Source organism: Crotalus tigris, unplaced genomic scaffold (genome assembly GCF_016545835.1).
Source record: "Crotalus tigris isolate CLP2741 ecotype Arizona unplaced genomic scaffold, ASM1654583v1 scf7180000017666.27876245, whole genome shotgun sequence".
Lineage (NCBI taxonomy): Eukaryota > Metazoa > Chordata > Lepidosauria > Squamata > Viperidae > Crotalus > Crotalus tigris.
In genome coordinates this window covers 1682590-1703758 of record NW_024096551.1, presented here as the reverse complement: position 1 = coordinate 1703758, position 21169 = coordinate 1682590, and the positions used below count along the sequence as shown (strand labels likewise).

General features: G+C 34.2%; 1 protein-coding gene across 2 annotated transcripts in view; it reads left to right on the top strand.

Moving 5' to 3' along the window:
* SACM1L (SAC1 like phosphatidylinositide phosphatase) overlaps positions 1-19325 on the top strand; it is a 51152-nt gene extending 31827 nt beyond the window's left edge. The window contains exons 11-20 of one of the 2 annotated variants that reach the window (XM_039336134.1): positions 4847-4915; positions 4998-5077; positions 10053-10151; positions 11236-11374; positions 11611-11680; positions 11770-11842; positions 13559-13652; positions 13929-14021; positions 15583-15640; positions 16473-19325. In XM_039336134.1, the coding sequence (XP_039192068.1) occupies positions 4847-4915; positions 4998-5077; positions 10053-10151; positions 11236-11374; positions 11611-11680; positions 11770-11842; positions 13559-13652; positions 13929-14021; positions 15583-15640; positions 16473-16609 (912 nt within the window). In that variant the 3' untranslated portion in view covers positions 16610-19325. The remainder of the gene's footprint in view (positions 1-4846; positions 4916-4997; positions 5078-10052; positions 10152-11235; positions 11375-11610; positions 11681-11769; positions 11843-13558; positions 13653-13928; positions 14022-15582; positions 15641-16472) is intronic. The other variant, XM_039336135.1, reaches the window with a different exon arrangement.
* Positions 19326-21169: the final 1844 nt, after the last annotated feature.

Genomic DNA, 21169 nt, shown 5'->3' with positions numbered 1-21169 from the left:
TTCTTCATACCAGAGCCGCATCCACCCCATTGCCGGCAACGGCGAAAAAGCTCTGATATGTTGCGCAACGTCACGTGATGTTGCGAGTTTGACAAACTCTGCCATAAAGAGTTTATATGCATTATTTAATAAGGAAATTGGTCTATAGTTTTTTTTTATCACTGTTAGCATCTTGACCTTCCTTTGAAAGCAAGGCAATATTAGCTTTCCTCCATGATTAAGGCATTTAGATCCCTGTAGTACAGAAGTCATTACCTCTTGGTGGTTTCAACAGTTGGCCTTCAAAACATTTGTAATATTACTTAAAAATCCATCTGGGCCTGGTTCTTTGTCCATTTTCATCTTTTTAATAGCATCTGATATTTCAAAATTAGTTATAAGATCATTCATAAATTATTTTGCCCCTGTGAAAGCTTCAATAGCTGTTGTTTTAAAAGGTATTCAAATATTTTTGTAAGTTTGTGTTCTTTCCCTTGTACAAATTTGAAATAATAATAAATCTTTATTGATTAGCCTTTGGGCCATATCAAAGTGCAAAGTTTCAGCAACAAATTATTATTAAAGTTTGACAAAAGAAATTTAAAATGAAATTTGATAAAATACAGTTTAAAATAGAATTAGAGTAAAATATGACTTAAAATGAAATTGGAATAAAATACAGTCTAAAATGAAATTAAAATAGAGTACAGTAATTTAAAAAATTTGAAATAGAAATTATAGAATAAATTTTTAATAGAATTATTATCTGTCAATACCTTACCAGTCACGGTCTTTTCTCTTTCTTTTCTCAATTTTCTTAGTCTGTATGTCAACCATCTTCCTGGTTTATTTGCAAACTCAAATAACTTTGTTTTGCATAGTTCAATTTTATTTCCATTTTCTGAACAGTCAACATTGATAGTTGTTGGCATAGTAATTTAATTTGATGTAAAATTTGAGTCTTTTGGTGTCTGTGCAAACCAAATTCTTTTCTTTTAAAGTACATTCAATATCTTTTGCAATTTTTTGAGTTTTCTTGTTTTTCTAAATGATTGTATTGGATGAAATAATTTCTCATAACAGTTTTGATCATTTCTCAAACAGTCATTAAGCCTCCGCCTTTACCCAAATTATTAAAATATTCATTCAGTTTCTCTTTACAGTCTTTTAAAATATTCTCCTTCTATAGTATAATCTCATTCAATCTCCATCTGAACTGTGATGTCCTTCTTCTAAATGTCAGAAAAACTGGATTGTATTCCAGAAAGGTTTTAGGCAAAATATCCACTTTTGAGACTTCATTAGTTTTGGAAATCCATATCATATCTATTCTTGAAAAGGATTTATGTCTTTCTGGAAAAAAAGGTGTGGCCTCTTGCTAATTCTCCAATAAACATTAAATTGTCCATCAACTCAAAAAAGACTTGTGGTAGTTTACCTTGTCAAGGTTGTATCCCTTTACTTGATGTTTTGTTGAGAGTCAGCGAAGTAACACTATTCTAGTCACCAAGCAAACACAAAATTGCCTTAAGTAAATGATATTAATTGGTCCATAAGATACTCAAGAAATTTCTATTGTCTTCATTTGGTACATAAATTCCAATTACCATTGTCTTTATCTCATTCAAGTCCATCTCTGTTGCTACAAAACTACCATACTCATCTGATTCTTCTAGCTAATGTTTTAGCTAATGTTTTACATATAAGACAGCTCTATTTCTCTTGTTTAATCCTGCCAAGATAAATTCCTCTCCTAATTTTCTATTAACCAAATATTTTCTGTCTGCTTTTTTAATATGAACTTCTTGTAGGCTAAAGATAAAGGTTTCCCTTGTCCAATTGTGTCTGACTCTAGGGGACAGTGCACATTTCCATTTTTTTAGCTGAGAGAGCCAGCATTGTCTGAAAACACTTCTGTGGTCATGTGGCCAGCATGACTCTATGCTGAGGCACACAGAATACTGTTACCTTCCCACCTGAGTAGTACCTATTTACCTACATTTGCAGGCAAAATATACCCAAATTTAATTTCCTCAAATAATGAAATACTTTCTTCCACTTTGAGAGGGCATAGCTCTATTAATATTCCACATTAAGTGTTTAAGTTCCTTTTTTTTTCCTAAGAGGATGATAAATCTAAATCTTGTACAGCTACTCCTTCCATCACTTCTTGTTTCCAGAATCTACTAACTCTTTTTGATTTTGTTGTGGATCAAGTTTGTTCTCCATTGCTCTCGTTTCTTGTGTCTGGTCTACAATGAGTATGTGTTTGAGAAGAAAGTCTTGTGCTTTCTCTGTAGAACTCAGTCTGAATCTTCTTTCTTAGTATATGAAGATTGCCCCTTTCAATTTATCTCAAAGAAATGGAATCTTTCTCTTTTTAAAAATATCTGTCAGAAAGGCATATGTTTTTCTTTTCTTCAGGATTCTGATGGGGATTTCCTTCAAAACATTATTTCTACTTTATCAACTACAATTTAGTCTTAAAGTGACAATCCAGAACTTGATCTCTTATTCTCCTCTTCTTGAAATGGACTAGCACATTTTTGGATTTTCCTGTCATAGCATAACAAGAATTTATCCTCTAAATTTTATCCTCTTCCCTATACATCTTTTCTTCCTTAAGGTTCAATAATTGTGCCAAAGTTTGACTATTTTACTTCTTACATTCTCCCCAGCTTCCTCAGGGCTAGCACAAAATCTTAATTGAAGGCAAAATTATCCATATTTCCTTCATACTGTAAATCTTTGATGTCCATTCTATGTTCCAAAAAAAAATCTACTTTCTCATTTATCAGTTTGACCTCCCCCACAATTTGATGCCTCTCCTCCTGAAGTTCTTTGACTATGTTATCCATTTTTGCCTTTATTGCCTGTAGTTTTAGCTGGTTATTTTTCCAAAATAGCCCTCATAGGGTCTCCTGATCCTCTTCTTTCCTTATGTCTCCTGGCCATTTTGTAAATTTTATTAATTTTGCTAAATTAAATTTTAAATTACTAAATTTTACAAAATAATATTTATACCAGAAAAATACATTCTGTATTAAACTAGCTATAAAAGGCCATTGATGTATTTTTTTCTATTTTATATTAAATTTCATATTTCAATGCTAGCTTTCTAATCTTATGATATTTAGCTCCCTCTTGTGTCTAAAAAAATTATTCTATCCAGATTTCTGCAACTTTCATCAAATTAGCTTTTTGCTCCCTCTTGTGGTTAATGTTATGATGGCAGTTAAATACAACAAGACAAAGGCAAATCAAAGTTCTTTTGCAATCATGCCCCACCTTCATCAAAAAGTTTCTTTCCCTCACAAAACACACTTTATAAATCCAAAAAGACAAAACAAAGGACTGGAAGGGGAAAAAAACCTCCCAATTCATTAAAGAAGATTCTATGGCCGTTAATTTGCAATTAGCTTAAGACAGTCTGAAGGAAAAAAAACAGCAAAGTGCAAGTTTCTTTACTTCTACATGAACTAGTCACTCCCTTCTCCTTGCTATTTTATTTACCAAAATTCGCTAAATGACATTATTCAACAAAAGGAAAAAGTAATCTGCAAATAAAAAAAATCTCTTACTCTGCTACAGAAAGTAAATAGGCAATTAAGAGTTATTAGGACATACCAGGCAAGTCTTAGTATCTGTATTTGGTTAAAGGAATGGTCTCACCCAAGCGGCTTCTTGCTACAGCTTTAAAGCCCAGGAGTGTCAAACTGCCGGCCCATAGGCCAGTTTCAACATTCTAAAGCCACGCCCACTCCATTGCTGGCAATGCAAAAAGAGTCGTGATACACTGTGACACGTGACATGGCGAGTTTAACACCCGTGCTTTAAGTGAATATCAGCTCTTCAGAAGATTGAAGGAGTTGATTCTTTGGCTTCCCCTGTCCCAGGAAATCTCATCAGACTAAAAGGAAAGAAATTGCCCAAGCCACAGAGAAAAAAACTGGATTGCGAGCTTGTTGTAAAACAATTCTGACTGATTCAGATTGACACAGAAAGTCCTCATGATATATATATTGAAAGGCAACCCACTTCAGGGCCTAGTAGTCCCCAGAAACTCCTGCCTAAAGTAATCTCGAACTAAATATGTACAGCAATATATGAAAGTTACAAATATTGATGCATTAGCACCTTCATTTAACATTAACCAAGCCTCTCTGACATTGAAATTAGGCAGTTCAATGATGCTAAACATTTTTAACATGCCATCTTCTGTCTCTTAAAGTACTGCTCATGTTGTGAGGCCTCAAAATAGCAGTTCAGTTATTTATTAAGCTATTTACATTGGGTGGCTGAAGTTTCATTTATGAAACTATTCATATTACATTTTTTGGCTGAAAATGTCTTCTGTTTCCAGTAATATCTTCCATGAACCCTGAAGGTTTTTTCAGTCTTTTCCAATGGGACATCTTCCAGTTATGTTGTACATGCAACTCTTACAAGCTTAAAGTTCCATGAGATGTAAACATCGAGCAGGGTGATTTTAAATCAACAAAATACGCCTGAATCTTGCTCTCTGTAGTAAAAGAGTCTTAAATTGATGTTAGAACTAGGGATTTTTCTCATTGCCCCCCATTCCCATCTCCAAGACTTATGGCAGATAAATCTCTCACATCAGAAACAAATTTGTGGAGGAATTAAAAGAACAAAAGTTCAGATAAAGAGTTATTTCTTAATATAACTGTCATGCTATCATCTGCTACATTTGTGAAAAAGATGTACAATTTAATTCAAATGCAATTCAAAATATATATTGTGTTTATCATAATCTTTCTGTTATTTTCATGTATCAGTTTGTATTTCTGTTCAAAAGAATTCTTCTATAACAGCTATTCAATATATGTATTGTACCCTCTTTTAGATGGATGGCTTCCAAAGACACTTTGATTCACAGATTATTAGCTATGGAAAACAAATGATTGTTAATCTGGTAGGATTTTAATTTAATTCTATATCCAAGAATTAATGTTGTTGTTGATGTTGTATGTAACTGTTTTGTCCTTCTTTTACAGGTTAACCAGAAAGGTTCAGAAAAGCCTCTGGAACAAACTTTTTCCAAAATGGTAGCTGGTTTAGGAAGTGGAATGGTCAAGTATGTATTAATGGAATGTGCTTTCATCACTTTCAATATAATTGATGATTTAGAGCAAGGGTGTCAAATTGCCAGCCTGTGGGCTATCCGTGTCACATGGAAGCCACGCTCACCCATTGCCAGCAATGGCAAAACAGTCCCGATATGTTGCGTGATGTCATGTGACATCGTGAGTTTGACATGTCTGATTTAGAACATTTAGTAAAGTATCTATACAGTCTGATCTTCTGTGGATGAGAACGCTGACATGTATTTTAGAGCTGCATAGATTTCTTTTAAACTTTATTTAGTTTTGCAAACAACATAAGGGGTTATGGTATAATTTGCTTTAAAGAGCAAATATTTTCCTTCATATTATGGCACATATGCAAAAGCTTTTTTTTCTTAACGTGATCCAATGTGTGCCCATGTCCCTGCAGACCTCGTTGTTGCCTATGAGGCTTCTTGCCTTACCAGAAGCATACTAGAAATAAAATTTAGGATTTTGCTTTGCAGTATAATTTTCTGTTCATCTCTCCTAATAAAAACATACTTTTTATTTCTAATTATGCTGTATCCCCTGAAAATGTGTTTAGAAAATAAAAGTGAAAGGGAGCTATTCCTTCCTCCTTTGTTTGGAAGTATGCCTATCTAACCAAAAAGTGACAGATCAGATCTCAGGTGAGCATTCTATAAAACTAGAGAAAGTAGTAGAAAGCAAGGTAAAGTAAATCAGTGTCCTATGACTGGGAGACCACTATGGAAAAGGAAAGAAAGTAAAGAAATAAAATCTCATTCGCTGGAAACTGCTCCATGATAGAATAATTACATCTCACTTTGCACATGGACATATCAAAGTGATTGTTATACAAACCTATGCACCAATAGATAACTCAAACAATATGACAAAGGACAAATTTTATGGACAACTACAAAATACTTTTTTTTTAAATATTTTTATTCATAATACAATTAAAACAACAATGGACAAACACAACATTCCAGAATGAGTTTTCCTATCAGTTCCTATCATGGTACAAAAGCTTAACACATCGTTCTTAACCTCTATATAAGCCTTATCTTTTATACAATACAATTATATATACAATTATATGTACAGTTATATATATATATCTTTTAATTCTACCATTAACTTGAAGTCCGAGCAGTTCTCCTTGATTCATACCAACGCTAAAATTTGCCCCAGATTTCGAAGTATTCGTGTTCTGTCTTGTCTTTCATAATCATCGTAAGCCTGTCCATCTCAGCACATGATAAAATTTTATACAGGATCTCTTCTTCCGTTGGGGTTCCCTTATTCCTCCAATTTTGAGCAAAAACCAGTCTGGAAGCCGTTAAAATGTGTAGCATTAAATAAAATACGCCTTTGTCATGCTTTTGTGTAGTTAAACCTAATAGAAAGAGTTCTGGTTTTGGTTCTACCATTTGCTCTAATATTTCTTCCAACCATACTTTAATCTTATTCCAAAAATCACGAGCTCGCGTGCTTTCCCACCACATATGATAGTAAGTTCCACTTGTCAAATTACATTTCCAACATTTAGGGGAGACATTGGTACACATTTTAGCCAATCTTATGGGTGGGAGATGCCATCTATAAAACATTTTGTAAAGGTTCTCTTTGTAAGAGGTGGCCAAAGTAAGCTTCTTGTTTCTTGCCCATAGTTCTTGCCAGATGTGCAGATCAAAATTAAGACCAAAGTCCTTACTCCAATTCAACATAGTCACTTTTACTTGTTCCTCGTACATTGCCTGATCTAACAAATAGTGGTATAATTTTTTAATCATTTTATCCTCTGACCCCAATATTATTTTATCCAATTCTATTGGTTCTAATTTAATGCCTAATTCTTTTTTGTCTTTCCAATATCTTGCCTGCAGTTGCAGGTATGCCCACCATTCTAATTCTATCCCTTCATCCTGGAGGGTTTTCCTGGATTTCAATTCTCCTCTTTCATCTAAGATATTTTTATATGTTATGGTCCTGTCTAATTGGGTAAATTTTGGGTGTACATATATTTCTAATGGTGAGATCCAACTAGGTACTTGGGTATAATTTGGTTGCCAAATTTTTGTCCATGCATCAATAAGAGCTTGCCTAATATAGTGTCTTCGAAAATATTTATGTACTTTATATTTATGATCCCATAATATGGCATGCCATCCTATTTGTAGGTCATGGCCCTCCAGACATAATAGTCTCCTGTTTTTTAGTAATATCCAATCTCTTACCCATACTAATGCTGCAGCCTGGTAATATTTCTCCAGGTCTGGAAGACCAAATTCCCCCCTTTCCTTTGAGTCCTGCAATAATTTTAATTTAATCCTTGCTCTTTTTCCTTGCCAGATGAATTTACACATCATTTTATTCAAATTTTGAAAAAAAATTCTTGTCTAATTTTATAGGTATACATTGGAACAAAAATAAGATTTTTGGCAACACATTCATTTTAATCACCACAATTCTGCCCATAAGAGAGAGCTGTAGGTTAGTCCAAATATCAAAGACTTTTTGAATCTGTTCTATTAACTTATCATAGTTATCCCTTTTAATTGTAGCGCATTTGGCAGTCAATTGTATCCCTAAATGTCTAATTTTATTTGTGATTTGAACACCTATTCTGTCAACCAATTCATTTTTCTGTATTTTAGTCATATTTTTGACAAGCATTTTAGTTTTTTCTTTATTTATCTTTAAACCTGGTATTTCCCCGTATCTATTCAGTGTTTCCATCAGTCTTGTCCCTGGCTGTAGTGGTTCTTCAATTATAAAGACTAAATCATCTGCAAAGGCTTGTATTTTAAATGTCTCTTTCTTGATTTCTAAACCTTTGATCTCTTCATCTTGCCGGATTACTCTAGTTAATACCTCAAGAGATAATATAAACAACAGTGGTGATAGTGGGCAACTTTGCCTCGTGCCTTTTTGAATTTGGAAACTCTCAGTCAGTTCTCCATTGATTATTACTTTGGCCACCTGCTTAGAATAAACTGATTTAAACATATTTAAGAAATTTTCCCCAAAGTCCATATACAATAGTTGCTTGAACATAAAATCCCATTTTACATTGTCGAATGCTTTTTGTGCATCAAGAAAAATTAAACACATTTGCTTTTCATTATGTACTTCATAATGCTCCAATGTGTCCTAAACAGTCCTAATATTGTTTTTTATATATCTTTTAGATAGAAAGCCATTTTGATCAGTATGTATAAAATCCACTAAGAATCTTTCAAATCTTGGCGCCATTATTGCCATAAGTAAGAATCAAAGTGAGGAAGGCTTCTTCCCATGAGGCTGGTATTTTAGCTTGGGTTAAAACCTCATTAAATAAATCCAACAGCATTGGGCTTAAAGATTCTTGTGCAATTTTATACATTTCTGCAGGTATACCATCTGGCCCAGGTGCTTTATTATTCTTCTGTTTCTTAATTGCGACTGAGAGCTCTAAATGTGTTATCTCTTTATTCAGAAGAGTTTTAAATTCTGGCACCTTGGGTAAATTGGCTAATTGTAAATATTGTACTATGTCATAGTTATTTCTCTTTTCGTCGTCCTTGTATAAATTCTTATAAAGCTCATATGCCACTAGCTTCTTTCCTTCGTTCTGGCATACCTTATCACCTTAACTACAAAATACTTTTGACAGCATTCCAGATTATGACTTAAGGAACCTAATTGACGATTTTAATACCCAGTTTGGAGATGATCAGCATAGCTTAGAGAATGTGATCAGAGCACACACATCTTCAACTCAGCTTATAATAATGGAGAGTGATTGACACCTGTGAATATAATGGACTGTGTGTTGGAAACACATTTTAACATTCACAAATCCATAAGATGACCTGGCAATCACTAGATGGTTACCTTTTCAATGAAATCAATTTTATTTGTATTAATCAGAAGTGGAGATTGTCTCTCCATGATACAGTGCGATTTGGAAGGCGTCAGTAAGTATTAACAGGAAACTTGACATCTTCCAATAAAGATTCCTTCCAACGAATCCTAAAAATTTGCTATTTTGACCATATTATTAAAGAAGAAATGCTCCAAAAAGTTTCTTTAGCAAACTATATAACATTGTTACACACAGAAGATTCCAACCTATACATCATATTCTTTGCATGGAGAACAATCAAATCTCCAAGATGGAAATAAGATAGACTCCCCCTTCCGATGACAAATGGCCAACAGGATATCCTTGAAATACATGGCAAAAAACATTCTTGGAAGACTCACCCAAGACCGAAAATGCTGAAGATCCCTTGCTGCCTGATATGCCACATATAGCATGGGCAGATCTAATGCTAATGGCCACTATGGAAGCCATTTTATGATTGTGTTGATAACATATTCATGGTAAAATGTTAAAAATACATATATCTCTCTAAAAGTTTCATAACTCCTATAAGTAAGCCCCAAGGTGGGGTAGGAATATGTAAGGTACAATGATTGTTATAGGTATCTTAAATCTAAGACATTGGCAGTGGAACAGGACTTACTATAAGAACTTCCAAGATGGGTAAGCTTATAATTAGAAATTCTGAATGCACTAATAGTAGGCCGAGTATCCTATAATTTTGGGAAAGGTAATCTTCAGCAGTTTTTGCTTTTGTTTGAGAAAGAAAGCAAAAAGCTGTAGACCCATTCATGAAGAGTAAAGAATGCAAAATGTTACACAATATAAAGATTATTTTTAAAAATTCAGTGCTTAATATCATTAATGTTTCTTGAGGAACATTTCTTGACCTTACCTGTATGACTTTGCTGTCCAGTATAGATTTTTACTGTCCCCATAATAAAACAAAATTTAAAAATAGTTATATGGATGTTGCATTTTGAAGGAAAATCTTACCATTGCTTAGTAGAAATTGCTCAGAATATTTATTTTTTATAAGCCTTTTGTCTACATGATCCTTTTTCAAGTATTAGTGAATGCTTTCTTTATTCACATGTTCTTTCTTTGCCCAGATATATAGCCTTTGATTTTCATAAAGAATGCAGTCATATGAGATGGGATAGACTCCAAATTTTACTAGATCAACTTGCTGCACCACAAGATGAATATGGGTAATATATGCAACTGAAGTACAGTAGGCAAACATATCATTGTTGAATAGCTGAAACTGCCTAATAACAGCAGATGCCTGATATGCCTGTTTACTTCCCCCCCCCAAAAAAAACATTCTTTTGGTAATGTTTAAATATGATGATCTGAGCACAGACCTGTATAGGCTGTAATAGAAAGCCCATGGATTATTACCCATGGAGTGCACATCCATTTGAATTTGTATAGAATTGTAATCCAAAAGATCTCATTATCTTTCTCATTGTATTTAAGAATATAAAGATTTGTCTGTGCTTTTGTCATACAGTGTATTGTTTCTGTCAACTAAATGTATAGATAAATCTGGATATATTTGAATTTGCAAAAAGTTATTGTTAGGAAACTGGCTAATTTCATTATTTGAATTTCTAGAAAATATAAATAGTCTTCTATTAGAAAAATGGCTTAGTGCTTATTTCCAATTGTTTATAGATTTACAAATGGGCAGTCCTCGACTTACAACAATTGAGACCAAAATTTCTATTGCTAAGTAAGATATTTATTAAGGGAGTTTTGCCCCATTTTACATTTTTTTGCCACAATTAATAAGTGAATCACTGCAGTTGTTCAGTTAGTAATACAGCTGTTAAATGAATCTCGCTTCCTCATTGACTTTGCTTGTCAGAAAGTTACAAAAGATGATCACAAAACCCTGAGGCATCACAGTAGTTATAAATATGAGTCAGTTGCCGAGCATCTGAATTCTGATCACATGATCATGGGGATACAGCAATTGTTGTAAGTGTGAGAAATGTTCATAAATCACTTTTTTTCAGTGCTGTTGTAACTTCTGTCACTAAATGAGCTTGTAAAGTAAAGGGCTACCTATCTGCAAACTTATAAACATTAAGCTTTTTTCTAATATGATATATCTTTAGCCAAAGAAGCTCTTGTGTATTTAATATCTTTGTTGTCTTACGTGAGTTGTCTGTAGTTACAAATATAGTTAGATCTAATCCTTTCTATTGCTGTTGGTAAGATATCTTGGAAATTTCTTTGGCGGACAAAAGATGAAGGCTAGTTGAAATCAATATTTTTTTTATTCAGCTATTTTCTAGTTGATGCAGAAGGAAAGGTGGATATGCAACAGGAAGGAATATTCCGCAGCAACTGTATGGATTGCCTGGACAGGACAAATGTGATTCAGAGCCTTTTAGCACACCGTTCTCTACAATCACAGCTGCAGGTTAAGATTGCTTTCTGTATAAGGACCTATTGCTGGTATTTTAATAATTAAAGAATGTAATAATTCTAATAGCCATTTGGTATACAAGATGTACTTTTCTTGGAAGTGATATATTAGAACATGCATATATGCCTCTGTGTATGGGTGTTTTTCTGAAACATTAATTAGTTCTAATTTCCATGCTTTTAAACTCTTAGAAGAATTTTAGTTAATAATGGTTTCTTTTATCCTTGTAGAGATTAGGTGTTTTGCATGCTACCCAGAGACTTGAAGAACAAGCAGAATTTGAGAAAATTTATAAAAATGGTGGGTTTCTATTTTGATAAGTAAAACCTTATCCTGTATTCTACTTACTTGCTATCTCTTTTTTACAAAAAACTATTCTCTGTTCGTAGCATGGGCTGATAACGCAAATGCTTGTGCCAAACAGTATGCTGGAACGGGTGCCTTAAAGACAGACTATACCAGGCAAGTTTGAGTCAGCCTTTCTTTACAACAAATATATTGATATGATTTCAGGAAGAGTATTTAGAGATTGTTAATTTCCTTTCTGATATATTAAACTCACATCATAATGTAATAGTGTAATAGTTAATAGCTACATCAATGGAAAAACTTGATGTAAATTTGCAGGAAGAGGAAGATAGTCTTCTCAAAAGAGTCTAGGACAGGGGGAGGCTGGCTCAGGAATTCTGGGAGTTGAAGTCCACGAGTCATAAAAGAGCCAAGGTTGCCTACCTCTGGTCTAGAAGAACTCAGTGCTATCAGCTTGACATGACTAGCTCATCACCGCCAAGCTTCTGCCAACTCACCTCTGTTAAGTCTTTGCATAACAGCCAGCCAGAGGGATAGCTGGGTGGGTAGGTGGACAGGCGACTGAGCAGGTGGGCAAAGTGCAGAGTAGTGGTGCTGGCCAGGGACCTCCCCAGGGGCCTCTCACTGGAGGGAGAACTATGTGGGTGGGCAAATGAGTGAATAGAGCAGAGAGCAGTGGCAGCAGCCAGGGGCTTCCCATTTCCCCACACCATGACCATCGGTGCCATTGCACCAAGTTCCAGGCCATTTGGAATTGGGGCCATTTGCCCTGGTCTTCACCACCTCCCTTAATGGCCCAAACACCACTGCCACTGCTGAACAGCCCAGAGTTCAGTATGGGAGCAGCAGTGGCCTCAGAGGTGTGGAAATGGAAAGCTACTCCCGCCACTCTGTTGCTCACCCACTAACTCACCCACCAATCCATCTCTCCCTCTGGTGAGAAGCTCCTGGTCACCACCAGCGCTCTGTGCTCTGCCCACTGGCTTGCTCACCTGTCCGTCCGCGTGCCTGGCTCTGCTTCCAGCTGCCCGCAGCGAGTTGTTCCTGTAGCGAATTGGCCATGTTCAGTTGCCCTGCAATGATTTTCAGTTGGCAGAGGCAACTTGGCAGAGGCGAGACGGCCATGCCTAGCTGTCCCGTGCTGTTCTCAAAGGGCCTATTAACATTTGCAAGGGCTTTGGAATTTGTTGGTTTCTCTTTTGATTGACAGCAGAAAGAAAAATTCTCTTACTTCAAAAACAGGTATAATTATAATAGCCTAATAAGACTTAGTCCTCCCTTTTAATCATGAAGGTAACACTTACTGAAAGAGCAGTATAAATAAAATTAATGCAAGTAGTTCTCAACTTAGGACCACAATTGTGCCCAAAATTTCGGTTGCTAAGACAGCTGTTAAGTGTGTTTTGCCCCCTTTTATTATCTTTCTTGCCACAGTTGTTAAATAAATCATTGTAGTTCCTAAGTTATTAACACAATTGTTAAATGAATTTGGCTTTCCCCATTAACTTTGCTTGTCAAAAGGTCGCAGAAGGTGATCACATGATCCTGGGTCACTGCAACTGTTATAAACATATGCCAGTTGCCAAGCATCCAAATTATGATTATGTGACTGGGGATGCTGCAACGGTCGTTAAAAATGTGAAAAACAGTCACTTGTCACTTTTTTCAGCACTATTCAAATGAATGAAAGGCTATACGTTTAGGGCTACTTGTAACAGGTGCATCTCAACTGTATATTTACAGAAATAAGTCGATACAAGGAATTTCAATACAGTTCAGTTTCTAGTATGGCAGAACCTGATACTAAATTTCTGATTTTCTTGAGAGATCTTCTGTATTAATGTTGAAATCCTATTTTCAAAAATTCAGAACTGGAAAGAGAACACAATGGGGCCTGTTAATGGATGGTTGGAACTCACTAATTCGTTACTATAAAAACAACTTTTCTGATGGGTTTAGACAGGTAAGCTTTGACATTGTCACTTGTTGCATTTATTTAGCTTTAGCTGTTGCTTTGTATTGAATTTTAAAAAAATGTCATCACTGTGCTCAGGGATATGGATATTTATTTATATTTCTTATTACTAAACCACCTACTGTAAATCCCTCACAGAGCTTCTGCTGCTTTGTTAAATTGTCACAAGTTGGACTGTGTTTTGAAGACCATCAAGTACTTTGGGGTAGGGGGAAATGGTTAAGGTGACATGGCATTTAATTTATATTCTGGGTTGTTTTTCAGGATGCTATAGATCTCTTTCTTGGAAATTATTCAGTGGATGAAGTAGATTCTCTCAGTCCTTTTCACATACAGAAAGACTGGAAGTTTTTGGCTGTAAGAATTTTATAAATGTTTCGCTATTTGTTTATTTTTTAAAAATAAAATTGTTGAATTTGGTTAGACTAATGAAGTTTGTGATTACAGGTCTTTCAGCAGTTCCAAACTTTGTTTTATAAAATGTAGGACATATTTTTACGATATAAATATTCACTGTAAGGGAGAATTCCAAGTTTGTTAGATGAGTCTCATTCTTTTTCCTAAGGGTTGAGAATTATGTAGAAATTCAAACAGTTTTGGAAATGAACTTTAAGTCTTGCAGTAGTCTGATTCAGGCTGCCCATACCTGACTTCCTATCTGCTAACATAGGAGTCTGCAACCTTGACAACTTTAAGACTTGTGGACTTCAGTTCAGCTGAGGAATTCTGGGAGCCAAAGTCCACAAGTCTTAAAGTTGTCAAGGTTGCAGACCCCTGTGCTAACATGTTACCTTCTTTACCAGAAATTTCTACTCTATCTAATCCCCAATCATAGCCAGTGACTTCCAAACAAGGCAGTATTTGAAAGCAAATTTAAAACTGTGGTATCACATCTTGTTGTGTTTGGAAGATTTTAGCTGTAATTATCACGGGTTATACTGGACAGAGTGAAATAAGATGACTTGATTGTCATAGCTTTGTACTTTGTACTTAAATGTGTTGTGTAATTTTGTAATGGCAGAGGATAACAAGTGGAATTGCAGGAGTGATTATAAATGTTAAAAAGAGATTAATGCACTGAATGCAGTTTTTTTCTCAGCTTTTTTTCCATCCATGCAATTTATGAGATTAGAAAAAGAAATGTAAATTAATAATTGGATTTTCTTGTTTAGTAATTCAAGAGGAAATTCATAGGTCAGAAAGTTGCATTTAGTATTATGGGCAATAGTAATTCAGCGCCTTTTAGTTTGTGTTTTTAATAAGCTTAATAGAAAAAGCAGACATAGCAAAGTTTTTGTAGTCAAGGCCTCTTCTTTTTTTAAAAAAAATGTATACTAAAGAAAGCTGGGAAGCGATTGTGAACAAATGTTCATGCCTTTTTTTGAGAGAGAGAGAGATGGAAAGAATAAATCTTAAAGTATCTGTTTTGCTATTCTACTTAAAAAAAAAACCAGGTCGCCACTCATTTCCAGATGACACAAAGATGGAGTTACAGGGCAAACTTCTTGTTTGTTGACCAACTTCACTTTTTTCTTTAAATTTGTTTAGAGAGAATCTGGTTCTTTTAGAACTAGATTAAATATGTAATTTAGCATCATTGACAATATTTTCTATTTTATATATGAGAAATATGCACTGAACAACAAGAGATTTTCTTTTGCAGTGTGCAACATCAGTTTTGTATTTGGGATGCATAATAGGTTTTCATGATGACATACTGTATGTTCTAAAATATTATATATGTTCTTAGAAACGTTAAGGACTGATATATGTATTGTGACTTTTAAAACTTTTTTGGGAGCTGAAGCTATAATACTGTACTATTGGGTTCTGTATGTATATCATATATAACCGGACTTTCAAGTTGTTATGCATTGTGCATTACCTCCTAACTATGTGCATTTCTTTCTTTTCCCAGTTACCTATCATTATGGTAGTTGCTTTTTCAATGTGCATTATCTGTTTGCTTATGGCTGGTAAGTAATCATTCAGCCTTTCTAAACTTCATACCATATTACAGATAGTCTTTGACTTAAGACTTATCACCAGTTACAAGATTTCTCTGTGGTACAGCCTGGATTCAAAGTGGTCCCTGTGGTCATGTGACCAAACTTTGGGCACTTGACAAGTGGATTGCATTTACAGCCATTTTCAACATCCCATAGTCACATGACAGCATTTTATGATGGTTTTGCCAAAACCAGCATTTACATCCAATTTTCAGCAAAACTGCACCTATAGTGAACCATTGGTTTGCTTAATGACTGCTGTAAGAAAGGTTGTAAAATTGGGTTGGTCATGCTATTGACCCATTTACAAGTATCATGACTTATGATCATGATACTTAGACTCCCTTACAGTCATAAATTGAGGTTTTGGGGGGTTTTTTTGTTTGTTTGTTTGTTTTTTTGCAAGATTTCAGAAGTGGCTTGTTGATATCACCCCAGGGCTGAAAGAGAGTATGACTGGTCCAAAGTAACTTTACTTACTTTGTACTTAAGGTAGGACTAGAATTCACAGTCTTCTAGTTTCTTATTATAGTTTATTAAAGGTTAATCAGAAGTGTTTGAATTTGCTTTCTGGAGTTTTAAATCTTCAAGATTCCTGATACCCCTCATGTATCATCTTCTTTCAAATTCACAAATGGGGAAAATAGCTTTTACAAGTTCATATGTTAGAATAACCTTTCACCACAGTGATGATTGTCCTTATCATGTAGAAAAGAGTTTTTTTTTTTTAAGGGAAGGCAGTTGTCATGATCACCATTTTTGTGGCTTGTAATTGAAAAGAATTTATTACATTTTGCAGGGGACACATGGACAGAGACACTGGCCTACGTGATGTTCTGGGGAACTGCAAGTTTTGGAACTCTTGCTATCATCCTTTACAATGGCAAAGATTTTGTAGATGCACCTAGGCTGGTTCAAAAGGAAAAAATGGACTGAATTTGTGTGTGTGGAAAGCGGCTTGGTAGAGATGACTCCTCAGTTCATACATGGAGTCTTTACTGACCTGCTTTCCACACTAACGTCTGGGGGCAGGGTTAGGTTTCATTTTTGAAGGGTGAGAAAGTGATTCCACTTGGTTACTTGGTGGAAGGGACTGACTTTTTTGTTCTGTAGTTGCAATGATTGCATTTGTTGGGGAACTTGCATACACAAGATGGAAATGAAAGCCACTAACGCTGTGCCTAACACAGGGAGACCTGAATTCCTAAAGAATCTGTGACTGTATTATTCCAGCAGTATAATATTGTAAGAAGTCTTAGATAGTTCCATTACTAAGGAAGATTATGATCTTCTGGTGTGTCAAGAGATCTATCTGTTGCTAGGTTAAAGTATGTATCAGTTATCTTCTCTGGTACATGGAAAAGCTTTGCTTATTAATCGTAACAATTGCTGCTTTACTGATTTCGGATTGGATATCCATATAGTCAGTTTGTAATATTGCAAATACAAGGTTATTTTTTTTTAATTACGTAAATCCAAGAGCATCTGTTTTCTTAGATTTCTTTAATAAAATACTTTTTTTTCTGAAGAAAACTTCCTTCAGCCAGCTATGGATGAAAATAATGCAATATTCTGTTAAAACATTGTTGTGAGGATGAGACGTAGAACTGATTTTTCTGGGATATGTCTTGTGCTGCTTTAATAACTGTTGCTCTTAGCTTCAGATAACAAATTTCCATGTGATTCAAATAGTTTTTTTTTTTAAAAAAAAGATGTACATGAAATCAAAGAATGTAGAAAATGGTTATTTAAACCCTCATGCTAAAGGTCCAAAGTATTCATTTCTTTCTGAAGAATCTCAAATGGAGATGGATTTTTGAAATTGGCAATCCAGTTACTGTATCTGCTGCCTTGGATTTAGTAAGAATGATCTATGGAAAATTGAATGAATATTCGATAATTTTTTCTTTGGAAATATTCCATGTTTCCACTTGGGATCAAAATCAGCTTTTTGTGCATGCCATAACTATTTCTCTACAACTGTAACTCTCAAAATGAGCAAGCTATAATATAGTCTTATGCTAATTATTAATAAATACATGTCTCAATTCTAGTGCTTCCAAGCTTTCTATTGAAACTATACCTAAATCAAGGACCAATTTAAAACCATTCTGTCATCTATTTTCTATTTATGTTCAAAACCAGACATGAATCAGCTTCAAGTGCAGTGCATTATTTTTAGTAAATTCAGCTGAAATTATGTTATTTAAATACTAGGAGACTCTGTAGCAAGTTTCAGCAGATAAGGTTTCCTCTCCTAAATTAAAACTAAGCGGATTGCTACAATATTTTCATTGTTTAAAAATTGAACCTCTTATTATATGAACTTTGGAAACAAAAACTGTTAACTGAATGGGGTGGGGTTTGTTTTTGTTTTGTTTTTTTGATTATCCTTTCAGTTATTTGTAACAAATACATGCTGTTCCTGTTTTCTTTTTAAATAATCTAGTTTAAAGAAAGCAATAGAGGTTTGAGTCTGCTTAAATATGTGGGAAATACAAGAAAACTGTGCATTAAATGGATGGTCTCTATGTTGTTGTTTTTCTTTTAAAAGACTCTTCCTTGATCCTTCTGTGCATTTCTTAAAAATAATTGCAGCAGAAGAAAAAGATCTGGATAGTTTCTAGTTGCTAGATGGAAACTCAAATTCTTTAAATTTGGAGGTTGGGAGAATGTCTCTATTCCAGTGCATTATAAAAAAGGTTGCAAACAATATATTTAAACAATAATAAAACTTCAATTTTTTTAAAGTAATGTCTTTTGTGTCTGAATGTTAGACAATGTGTACAATATATATAACATTTACATTATGAAATTCCTTCTTCCATCAAATATCAACTTTGTAAAATCATTCATACTGTATTATTTTCAACATCTTGCAGGTTGTTCTATGGCTATGCATTATGCTAAGTACCACTGTTTTATACCATTGTATCTGATTAGCTAATTACATATCAAATTCATACCAGCAAATGAGCTTTTTTTTTTTTTTACTATAAACTCCTTTAAATGAAGGCTGGAATAAAATAAATTCAGTCTCTTGGAGAAAAAATGTATAAATGTTCCCATCTCAAAAAAAAAAAAAGTAACCATTTCTAGCAATGTGGTTTTAAGTTTTCCAGCAATTTCTAATGCTGCAATTAATTGGCTCTTGTTTTAAAACAATGTTTCCACCTTAATCAATACAGAAGCAGGGATAATTGATTGACTTAGAGTGGGGGGGATTATGGGAAAAGTAGCAAGGCTTGCAGCATCATCTTTGGATCAGGATTGAAATGATTATGAGTGGAACATCACTGGTAAGTCTGCTGCCTTATCTCAGGTAGTTCTGTTCAAGTCTGCTTTAATTTTAGTTTGAAGCACTACAGATATTGGTGAAAGTTTGGAGTGGAAAGAAGACAATAATGCATTAACAGGAGGAAGAACAATATTTTGAAAAACAAACAATATGCTTCTGCTCTCTGCTTGCACATGTAGAATTTTTGGGTTAAAAGTTATTTTGATGGCTGTTCCTTTGCCTGCCTATTCTAGCAACAACTATTTACTTCTTTCCACTATATAAATTAATCAGTCCCAAAAGCTTACAATTGTTTATATTGAATGACTGTTGTGGCTATGAAGAAAAACGTATGTAGAATTTTTTTAAAAAAAAGGTGTACGATGAATTTAGTAAATAAATTTGAAATGACAACAGCCAAATTATGTTTTTTTTAATTGAAAGTTTTTTAAATTTTACAACAGCCAAATTATGTTTTTTTAATTGAAAGTTTTTTAAATTTTACAAAACAAATCCCCTCCCCAAACCCCCCACCCTCCCATACCCTCCCCCACCTCCCCAAACCTCCCAAACCCTCCCCCAACCTTCCCAGAGCTGAGTACAGGCTTAATTAAAATTTTTCAGAAAAAGAAAAGAAAAACTTAAAACACATATAAATCCTAAACAAATCTAAATACATTAAATTAAATAGGTTATCTTCTCTAAAAAAATAATAATTGCAATCATTAAACACATTATAATATACTCTAAACATTTTCTAGTATCATACTTATATTATTATCCATCATTCTGTATAAACTCCCTCCAAAACACAAATTTAAACATTACTTTCTTTGAATATCTATACCTACAATATAAAATCTAATCTCTCCCTCTTTCTTTATCCTAGAACACAAAAATAAACATATAAACCTTCATTATACCATTAAAACTAAATACTCTTTGAATACTTAAACTAAATACTTAAACTTAAACTTCTTATCTAAGATTTTCATTCAATCTCCATAATCTTCTATCAAAAAAAAACCTTAAAAGACATATAAATCCTAAACAAATCTAGGTACATCATCATTCTTTATAAACTCCCTCTAAAACACAAATTTGAACATTACTTAAAACATTAGAATTCCCTTATACACATTTAAATCTTTACCAATAACAAATTCCATCCACAATAAACACATTCCTTATCAGTCTCTCTTGTCCATAAACCATTAAAATTCCCTTATACACATTTAAATCTTTACCAATAACAAATTCCATCCACAATAAACACATTCCTTATCAGTCTCTCTTGTCCATAAACCTCAAAAGAAGTGCTTTGAAAACTGCCCTTAAAGCTAACTCCAAAAAGTTTGTAAATCTTGCTTCTCCCACAGACTCAGTACTCTTTTGAATACTTAAACTAAGTACTTAAACTTAAACTTCTTATCTAGAATTTTCATTCGATCTCCATCCTTGTCAGTCTCTCTTATCCATAAATCTTGAAAGAAGTGCTTTGAAATCTGCCCTTAAAGGTAGCTCCAAAAAGTTTATAAATCCTGCTTCTCTCACAGACTCAGGAGCCAATACTTGTGAGGCTTCCTTAAACTCCTTCTTCTGTTGCTCTTTTTCTTTACAGTTATATGGTTGCACAGGTTATCCTCTGCTCCTCCATCTCAACTTGTTGAGGCCCCTCAAACTGAGGTTTCCCAATTTTCATTAATATAGGGTCTTCAGACTGCAATTCTACCCTTAAAGGTTGCTCCAAAAAATTTATAAATCCTACTTCTCCCGCAGATTCAGAAACCAATAGTTGTGAGGCTTCCTTAACCTTCTTCTGTTGCTCCTTTTCTTTACAGTTATATGTTGCACAGGTTATCCTCTGCTCCTCCATCTCAACTTGTTGAGGCCCCTCAAACTGAGGTTTCCCAATTTTCATAAGTATAGGCTCTTCAGACTGCAATTCTATCTTCTTTTCTTCCAAAACTTTAAACTTAATAGATGGCGATGAACATACCCCCAGGACCGAAGTATAAAAGTCTTTTGCTTGAGAAACAGTATTAAGTCTATAACATATCCCCAGGTAGTTCACCACCATTCCAATCGGAACATCCCATCTGAACAAGATTCGTCTCTTTTTAAGTTCACCTGCTAAAAAAGCAAACTCCTTTCTTCTTCTTAAAATTTTAGATGGGATCTCCTTTAGAATTATAACATCTTAACAGCCAAATTATGTT